Source organism: Lathyrus oleraceus, chromosome 4, assembly GCF_024323335.1.
Source record: "Lathyrus oleraceus cultivar Zhongwan6 chromosome 4, CAAS_Psat_ZW6_1.0, whole genome shotgun sequence".
NCBI classification, from domain to species: Eukaryota; Viridiplantae; Streptophyta; class Magnoliopsida; order Fabales; family Fabaceae; genus Lathyrus; species Lathyrus oleraceus.
Window position 1 is genome coordinate 474225442 of NC_066582.1, and position 10314 is coordinate 474235755.

The following is a 10314-nucleotide window of genomic DNA, read 5'->3' on the forward strand; positions in this document are numbered from 1 at the left end:
GGATGGAAAGAAACATCAATGATAACAGAAAAGTATTTTAATTTATGAATATATCAAATTGTAAAATGGAAAGAGTGGGACAAACAAATACACAGTCTTTTCAATTGTAATACTATTTTAGTTTGGTGACATTCACATCCTTGGCACTCGTTCTCCTGAAATGGACTCCAAGATGTAGGCTCCTTTCCTAGTGCTGGTTCGCACTCGTTAGGTTCATTCCCAATTTGTTGCAAGTTTTCCATCCCAAACATTTTTCTCTTGGTCAGACGCTTCGGTTGTACCTTGAGGTTGTTGTTTACTTGAAGATTTCACTGGTGAAGGAGGCTAGCATCCTTTTTTCTTCTAAAAGGTCGACTTTTCCCCCTGATTTCTCTCTTATTATCTTCCACCGGCAAAGGGTTAGTTGCCATCTAACTTAGCTCTTCAATTTATACTCGAATGACCGCTTTTGCACCGTACGTAAGTCGGAAAGAAGTGTGAGTGCAACTTCCCGTTAGATGTATTTTGTATGATGTCAAAACTAGGATAATTTAGCGTTTGTGTATATTGGACGGTATTCTCCGAGTCTAAATGCGCATCTTAGTATTAGGAAACTTAGGAATGGTTTAGAAAAGGTTTCATGCATTAAAAATAGGTTTTTATGTGATAAACAGGTATATATGTCGACACATACATGCCATGAATCGACATATGTAGATCATCTTTTAAAGGTTATAGCTTATGTATTGCATGAGTTGACACATAAAGCATTTCAAGTCAGCACATAGAAGAAAAATTCTTCTATGAGTCTACACATACGAGTTATGAGTCGACACATGTGGTTCAATATTAAAGCATGTAGCCACTATTTGATGTGTCACCTATGGAGAGGTTTCAGATCGACACATATAAGAAAATTTTCTTCTATGAGTCGACACATGACCTATACAGATCAACACATGCTTCGAACGTGTCGACACATGACTTACATAGGTCGACACATATAATGCATTTTTCCAAAAATTCATGATTTTTCCAAATATTTTGCATTCCTTTTGCCTCCAACTTTCACACATATAAATACTTCATACATGCATCATTTCAAGTGGTTGGTGGAAAACCATAGATACGAAACCAGGAATATACAAAGAGTTGCCTTCATCTTTAACCTATGTTATATGCATAAACACAAATAAATTACACATGATCATTTTTTGTTTGGATGCCATCTAGAATCGGAGTTGATAACGTCCACTTTAGGTTGTTGAATTGTAAATTGGATTGAGAATCTTTGGGAGTTTCAAATAAGAAAACCAATTTGGGGTTTCCTTCAAGATCAATTGGTGATTTAAAGGTTTTAGACAAGATTACGCAAGTTAGATTCAACCGAGTGTAAGCTTCGAAGAACGGTGGGTTCGGTCGAAAGAGTAACGTTAACTAGAGGATCATCTTGATAAATCTTCAGTGACAATAATTTGAAATTTGGATTTGATCGAGTGAAAGCTTTGAAGAACGGGGTTTCTTGCAAAGGAGTAACGTGAGATGGTGGATCGAATTGGTATTGTTTGGTGACATGATCAAGCTCAGGTCAAGAGAAGATAAAGTGTTAGAATCAACATCAAACATAGGGTTTGTGGGGTTGTATTGATACATTTCTCTTGTAAAACTACAAATGCAAAGGTTACTTTTCATTTGCAAATTATTGAATTCGTTGATTGTGCGATCAATAAGTTTGGTTAAAAAATTTGATAACCTTTTGAAAAAGGTTTTATTGAGTTGATCAGAATCTATTAGATTATGGTTGGATTTTCAAATCAACAAAACCATACAAAATTCTAAACGGAATTGATTGCACAAAAGGTGTTCGATAATTTGCCTCAATGGCATTTTTGTGTGTTTTGTCATTGGAAATAAATTTCACTTTTATTGTAGCATTCAAGTGATTGTTGTTAAAACTATATTGACCAATTTGTTCTCACTATCATAACTTGATTCTATATAAGTATATACGGTCTTTTTGATAGCGGTTTAGTTTAGACGATTTGATCTGTGTCACTTTCGCTAGTCGCTAAAATTTTCAAAACAGTTTTGTAAATTTTTTTAACTTAGGATCTATTCACCCCCCCCCCCCTCTAGATAAGTCGCCTTCGTATAAAAAGTGGTATCAAGAGCTCCGGTTAATTTCGTGCTTCAATATTCTCTTATTAGAAATGGCTACCAAACCTAAAGGAGCATACAATAGAGCTCCCATATTTACTGATGAAAATTATGGTTATTAGAAATCTTGTATATGTATCCATATCAACTCAGTTGATAAAGGTGTATGGGACTTTATCACCAATGGTCCTAATCAAATTACAATGACCAATGGTGAAAGTGTCGTCGTACCAAAACCAGAAGCATAATGGAATGATAATGATAGGAAATTATGGTCACATGAATGAAAGACACAAAATATTCTTATATTCGCACTTGGTGTTGATGAATATTATTGTGTTTCCCATTGTGAAATCGCCAAAGCTATGTAGAATGCATTAGAAGTTACCCATGAGGGAACTAATGAAGTCAAACAAGCTATGACCAATACCTTAACTCAAGAGTTTAAACTATTTCGCATGAAGCATGGTGAAACCCTTGCCGACATGCAAAAGAGGTTCACGCATCTTATAAATCGTTTGAATGCTCTAGGTAAGCATATTTCTAATGCTATTGATACTCATAAAGTTTTAAGGTGTCTTTATAGGGAATGACAACCTAAGGTTACTACAATCAAATAAGAGAATGATCTTAGAACACTTGATCTCACAACTTTATTTGGCAAGCTAGAAGAACATGAGAAAAAACTCACTTGCTTGGAAAAACATGATAAAAAACATGAGAAGAAGGTAGAGAAGGAGAAAGGCAAGGACAAGGAGGTAGAAAATAATCCTATTGCTCTAAAGGCTTCAAGTTAAAAGTCATCAACCAATGAGAAAAGTGATTGTGAAACAAGTGATGACGGGAATTTCGATGATGAAGAAATGGGGTTATTCGTCAAAAGGTACCATAGGTGTATAAGGAAAAATGGAGCCAAGCACTCCGACAAGAACCTAATAAACTTTAGAAAGCTATCGAACTCCTCAAAGGAAGATGCGAATAAGAAGGATAAACATAGAGATGCTACAATTATGGAAAAGTCGGTCATTATAAGCAGGATTGTCTATTGATCAAGAAAGACAAAGAGAAAGGCCATCACAATAAATATAGCAATTCTAGAAGATCATATATTTCTTGGGAGAGTGAAAGTGATTCTTCAAGTGATGAAATCTCAAGTTAAATGACGAATCGGCCAAGCTTTGCTTCATCGCCAACAAAAAGAAGAAGAAGAATGTAAGTCGTTCTAAACTTGAATCTATTAATGAATTGTCTTATTTTTAATTACAAAGGGATTTTGAAAATCTACATAGAGAAGTCGTAGACACTTTTAAGAAGTTAGCTTCAAACAAAATAATCTTTTCACATTTATAAGCTAAAGTTTTAGAAACCGAAAAGAATATGGAATATCTTAAGGAATATATGGTAGATATTCAAAAAGATGAGAATGAGGGTGAAGAACCTCCATGGTTCGGTGGTGGAATTTGTCACATTTTATAAAAAGAAGTAAATACTCTTAAAGATAAATTAGACAAGGCATTACAACCAGAGGTTACATTTGTTATTGATCCATCAAACTTTAAACGGTCTTTGAACCCTTCATATAAAAAATATAAATATGTTCAAAAGGATTCAAATAGAAAAAGTACATCTCATCATAACTTATCTTGTCACTATTTTTGCAAGAAAGGTCACACTATTGAAAATTGCAAGTTTATGAGACTTTTTGCTCCTAAAGGTGTTTTTCAATGGTTTCCCAAATAGAACCTTGATTTCACTTATCCTTAAGGGCCCAATGAAGATTGAGTACCTAACATTTTTTGTTGATCTTGTAGGATAAATGTTTTGGCTTTATGAAGAGAGTACATGTTCTCGTTTATGGATGCTCAAGACATATGATGGGTGATATCTCCCTATTTCATTGACTTTGTGGAAAGGAAGAAGGGTTGTGTGATCAAGGAAGACAATAACTAGTGTTCATTAATTGGTAAAATATGTTTAGATTACGTTAATCCTTCATATCCTAGAAATATCAAAAAAAAAGGTATTTTGTTTCATGATGCAGGTGTATCTTCAAAAGACATGCTCAAGGACATCGAATAAGGGATTGATCAACCTAAGACGATGAAACCTAAGGAGGAGCAAGGTAACTATCATGAAAAGGACAAGAATCAAACTCCAACCAAAAAGGATGATCATCAAACCAATAAAATTCTTAGATATATTACAAATCATACTATCGGGTACTTTGACAAAGAGTAAAGTGGTAAGAACATTGATGTCAAAAGATTTTGTGGCACGTTTTGCATTTGTTTCAACTTTCGTTCGAGAGTTCCTTGTGAAATACATGTGCATCCTCTGTTATTGGTACATTGAGGTAATATTATTTCAATTTTCGCTTTGTAAGTAAGTCATTTATTTTACCTTTTTATTCTTCAAAGGTATATGATATACTTGGTGTATGATACATGTTATGAGTGTTCATTTCTAAAAAAATTCAATTGATAACCATGGTGTGTTTCAATTTATATGGTTATAGTGACCTCATCTTAATATCTTCACATGTATTCTATAGTGTTAATATTTTATGCTTGCTCAAAAGATTTCAAGTTGTTTCAAATGGACGTGAAAAGTGTTTTCCTTAATGAATATATTAATGAGGAAGTGTATGTTTCATAACCTCCCTGTTTTGAAAATCATGAGTATCCTAATCATGTTTATAAACTAAAACGAGCTTTGTATGGTCTTAAACAAGCCCCTAGGGCTTGGTAAGAGCGACTTAGTAAGTTCTTAATCGATAAAGACACTCTAGAGAGAAGGTAGATACGACATTTTTCATTAAAAGTCAAGGAAAACATACTTTTCTAGTTCAAATCCTTGTGTACTTTCTCTCTCTCTCTCTCTCTCTCTCTCTCTCTCTATATATATATATATATATATATATATATATATATGTGTGTGTGTGTGTGTGTGTGTGTGTGTGTGTGTGTGTGTGTGTGTGTGTGTGTGTGTATTTTACTTTTCATTTGCAAATTGTTTAATTCGTCGATTGTACGATCAATACGTTTGGTTAAACTTTTTTATAACCTTTTGAAATATGTTTTATTGAGTTGATCACAATCTATTAGATTGTGGTTGGATTTGTAAATCAACAAAACCATACAAAATTCTAAACAAAATTGACTGCACACAAGATGTTCGATAATTTGCCTCAATTGCACTTTTGTGTATTTTGTCATTAGGAATAGACTTCACTTTTATTGTAGTATTCAATTAATTGTTGTTAAAAATATACCGATCAATTTGTTATTGTTATCATAACTTGATTCTATATACGCATATTCGGGCTTTTTGATAGTGGATCGATTTAGACAATTCGATTCGGGTCACTCCCGCTAGCCGTTAACATTTTTAAAATAATTTTTGTAAAGTTTTTTAACTTGAGATCTATTCACCCCCCCTCATTCTAGATAATTCTCCTTCGTCTAATAAGAAGTTTCTCCTGTGGTCGACTAGGGAGTTATGCTATAATCCCATAAGACATGTGGAAGCTCATCATTACAGTTACGATTGGCTTCCTCTAGCATTTGCTTTAGGCCTCTAGCACCACATATGCTACTTTGGCTTACCCGTTCGTCTGAGGGTGTTCCACCGAAGCTAAGTGTTATTTGATCCTCAACTCCCCAAATAGGTTTTTCAACCCTTTATTAAAGAACTATGTTCCATTATCTATCATAGTGGCTTAGGGGACTCCAAATACAGTCAGTATGTTCCATTTGAAGAACTTTAGGATGTTCGTCACCGTGATATTTGTCGCTTCTTCGACCTTGATCCACTTGGTAAAATAGTTCACAGGTACAATCAAGTACTTGAGCTGCCATGACGCAAAGGTGAAAAGACCGGGGATATTTTTGTCTTCTACCTCAATATTTTTGTCTTCTTTCTCCTTTGATTAAATATTTTGTCACTCATTATTTTTTGCTTGATCATAATTTTTGTTACTCTTCTTTCCTCCCCTTATCGAAACCTTAACCTTGATACCAGTTGTTGGGAAAATAACAACAACAAAAATCTATGCAGGCGGAAGCATACTCACAAAAGAAGAAAAGAAACAAAAAATTCAAAAATAAAACTTATAAATTCTTAATTCAACTTGTAATTTTTACAAGGACAAAATTACAAACCCTCTAATACAATTGTAATTTTTAAGGAGAAAATTGCAAATCCTCGAAACTGTAATTTTTGAACCGAAAAATTGCAAACCCTCTCTCAATTATAATTTTTGAATGATAAAATTGAAAACTCTTTCTCAACTACAATTTTTGAACAAAAAAAATTGCAAACCCTCTCTCAACTATAATTTTTGGCAAAAAAAATGGATACTCTTTCAACAAACTATTTTTAAACGAAGAAATAAAAAATTCCCCCAACAAACTATTTTTTAACGAAAAAATAAAAAAACCCTCTTTAGACATAAAACAACCCGAATTCCCAATACACAAAAAAAACTACATTTTATTATGGTGTAGATAACTCAACCTAATTATCTTTTTTCATATTAATACTCCAATTCTAGTTTCCTCTTACTACCCGGTGTGGGACTTAGATGAACATATTATTTGACCTAACAAATCCTCCATTCCTCCAAAATCTCTCATATCTTCACTTTGTCATGAACTTAATTTTCAAAGGGTTCTAAGATCATTATAATGATTAGCCACATTTATAAAATTATTAGTCTTCAATCTTTTTGTCTTCTTTCTCCTTTGATTAAATTTTGTTGTCACTCTTTCTTTTTTGCTTGATTATAATTTTTGCTACTCTTGTTTACTCCCTTGATCGGAACCTTAGTCTAAATACCAGTTATCGGGATAACAAAAATAATAATTTATACACACACGGAAGCATACCCATAAAAGAAGAAAAGAAACAAAAAACTTAGAAATAAAACTCACAAATTCATAATTTCAACTTGTAATTTTTACAAGGACATAATTACAAACCCTCTAATACAATTGTAATGTTTAAGGAGAAAATTGCAAACCCTCCAAACTGTTGTTTTTAAACGGAAAAATAGCAAACCCTCTCTCAATTATAATTTTTAGACGGAAAAATTTGCAAACTCTCTCTCGACTATAATTTTTGGACAGAAAAATTATAAACTTTCTCTCAACTATAATTTTGAATGGAAAAATTGCAAACCCTTTCAACAAACTACTTTTGAATGAAAAAAAAAACTCTCAACAAACTATTTTTGAATGGAAAAATAAAAACCCATCTTTAGACACAAAACTACCAAAATCCTAAATATGCCCAAAAGAACTACATTTTATTATGGTGTAGAAAACTCAAAGTAACTATCTTTATTTATGTTAATATTCAATTCTATTTTCTTCCAACTACCTGGTGTAGAAATTGGATGAATATATTATTTGACCCATTAACTCATCGCTCCATCCAAAGTCTCTCATATCTTCACTTTTTCATCAACTTCATCTTCAAAGTGTTTAAAATCATTATAACGATTAGCCATATTCGTAACATTGTTACTCCTTAATCTTTTTGTCTTCTTCCTCCTTTGATTAGAAATTTCTTGTCACTCTTTCTTGTCCGCTTGATCACAATTTTCATTTCTCTTCTTTCCTCCCTTAATTGGAACCTTAACTTTGATACATACTTGGGAAAATAGCAACAAAAAAATCTACACACGTGTCATACCCTAATTTTGTCCCAATTTTTTTTTCATACTTGGTATATTTCTACATTTATATCATATGCATTTTTATCATTAAAATGTTGGAACAAGACACCACAAGATTGATGAACAATATTGCAGAAATTTTGGATGTGGAAAGAGAGACAGAGAGAGAGAGAGAGAGAGAGAGAGAGAGAGAGAGAGAGAGAGAGAGAATTGAGGGTGAGAGTTTGTAATTTCATTAACTTTGGATGAGTGTGCATCTAAAACACTTATATATGAGTTAGAACATAATTGGGAATTGAATTGATCAAGTAAAATAACAAAAATAACAAAAAAATCGCACTTGTAACCGGTTAATCAAAGTGGTTAATTAGTTACAACTGACACTGAATTAAATCTGAAATTAAATCAGCTTCAGTGGTAACCGGTTACACCAAATGGTTAACTGGTTACACCTGCAAAAACATAATATTTTGGCTACTTGATTTAACCCCATGTGTTACTGTAACCGGTTACCTACCTGCGTTAACCGATTACAACACTTGAATTACTTGAAAAACATCAACACACCACTTTAATTTAAGTGTTGGAAGTCTACCATGCTCATGCACATCTTCAACCTCTTGAACATATCATTTGTGACTCCCTTAGTCAATAAATTAGAAACTTGGTCCTCACTTCGGCAATATCTCAGTCGTAACCTTCTTTCACTAACAAGTTCCCTCAAATAGTGAAATCTCATCTCAATATGCTTGCTGCTCCCATATGCAATTGGGCTCTTAGCAAGATTAATCGTGGAAACATTGTCAACTAAGAGTGTGATAGCCTCACCCTCACTGCTGCCCATCTCCTCCAATAGATCCATAACCACACGATTTGGCACGCACATAAAGAAGTGAAAATGTACTCGATCTCACAATATGAGAGTGCAACTACCGGTTCCTTCTTCGAACACCATGAGGTAGGTGTCGCATCGAACATAAAGATGTATCCAGCTGTAGACTTCCGATTATCTTTATCTCTGCACCAATTAGAATCTGTAAAATCAAGCAAATTGCATTTTTTTCCTATATCCGCTTCAGGAAAGAGAATTTTACAGCCTACAAAACCTTTGACATAGTGTAGGATCCTCTTTACTGCTGCCAAGTGAGACAACTTTGGTCTCCCCATCAATCTATTCACAATACTAACACTAAACGCCAAGTATGGTCGCGTATTGCACAAGTAGCACAAGGATCCTATCAACCTCCTATATTGAGTTGGATCAACATCTTGCTTATCCTCATTCTTAAACAATTGCAACCTTTGTTCAACTGGAGAAATGGCAGCATTGCAATGCTCCATTTCAAACTTCTTCAATGTATCAAGAGCACACCTTCTTTGGTGCATGAGCAATCCCTTTTTAGACTTGTGGAACTCAATGCCAAGGAAGTATGTCATGAGGCTAAGGTCGGTCACCTGAAATTCTTCCATAAGTTCACGCTTGAACTTTGAAATACACTTTATGTTGCTTCCAGTGATCAATAAGTCATCTACACATAGACAAAGGATAATTACTCCTTCACTTGTATTCGTCTTCACATACACTTTGTGATCGGATACACATTTCTTGAAGCTAAGTCCTTTAGGAAACCATCAATTATTTTATTCCAAGCTCTTGGAGCTTGCTTAAAATCATATAATTCTTTATTTAACTTATAGAACTTCAACTACTGTCTTTCACAATAGAACCAGGGGGTTGTCCTACACATACCTCTTCTTCAAGCGGTTTGTTCAAAAACGCGGATTTGACGTCCATTTGGTATATAGGACAATTATGGTTATTATCAATACCAACAACAAGCATAATAATTTCAATCCTAGAAACAGGTGCAGAAACCTCTTCAAAGTCTGTGTCTTCTCTTTGCAAAAATCCTTTAGCAACCAATCGAGCCTTATACTTGATTATCTCACCCTTAGGATTTGCTTTCACTTTGAACACCAACTACACCAATTGTCTTCTTTCCTTTGGGTAGATAAACTAACTCCCAAGTAATGTTCTTCTCAATGGATTCCACTTCATCCTTCATAGCACAAATCCACTTTGGATTACTCAAGGCCTCTTCCGTATTAACGGGTTTAGATTCTGCCATAAGTGCAAAATGGACGAAATTACCATCATAATTGACTTTGTTGTCTTAGAACAACTCACAGTTTTGGAGTCTCTAAATCAAACCCCTTTTCCTTTTTGATCTTCAGATATTTTCTCCATTTTGGGCTTCAACGACATGTTGTCCTAGTCTTCCACTTTCCTCAAAATTAGAAATTTTGAACCTATAATCGGTTACAACTTTCTGGTAACCGGTTAAAGCATGCATGTAACTAGTTAACATTTGTTGGTAACCGGTTACACCCTGCTGAACTTGCTTCAATTCATCGATTATAATGTCCTGACTGATCACGATCCTCTTATTTATAGCATTAAGCCATTTTTAACCACCGGTAGAGTGATATCCAAAAAGTAT

At 34.0% G+C, this 10314-nt stretch overlaps 1 protein-coding gene across 1 annotated transcript; it reads right to left on the minus strand.

The window, feature by feature from the left end:
* Positions 1-8620: 8620 nt before the first annotated feature.
* LOC127138027 (uncharacterized mitochondrial protein AtMg00810-like) lies at positions 8621-9154 on the minus strand. The gene has a single exon (XM_051064433.1). The coding sequence runs from the start codon at positions 9152-9154 to the stop codon at positions 8621-8623; it is 534 nt and encodes a 177-aa protein (XP_050920390.1).
* Between the last annotated feature and the right edge of the window lie 1160 nt (positions 9155-10314).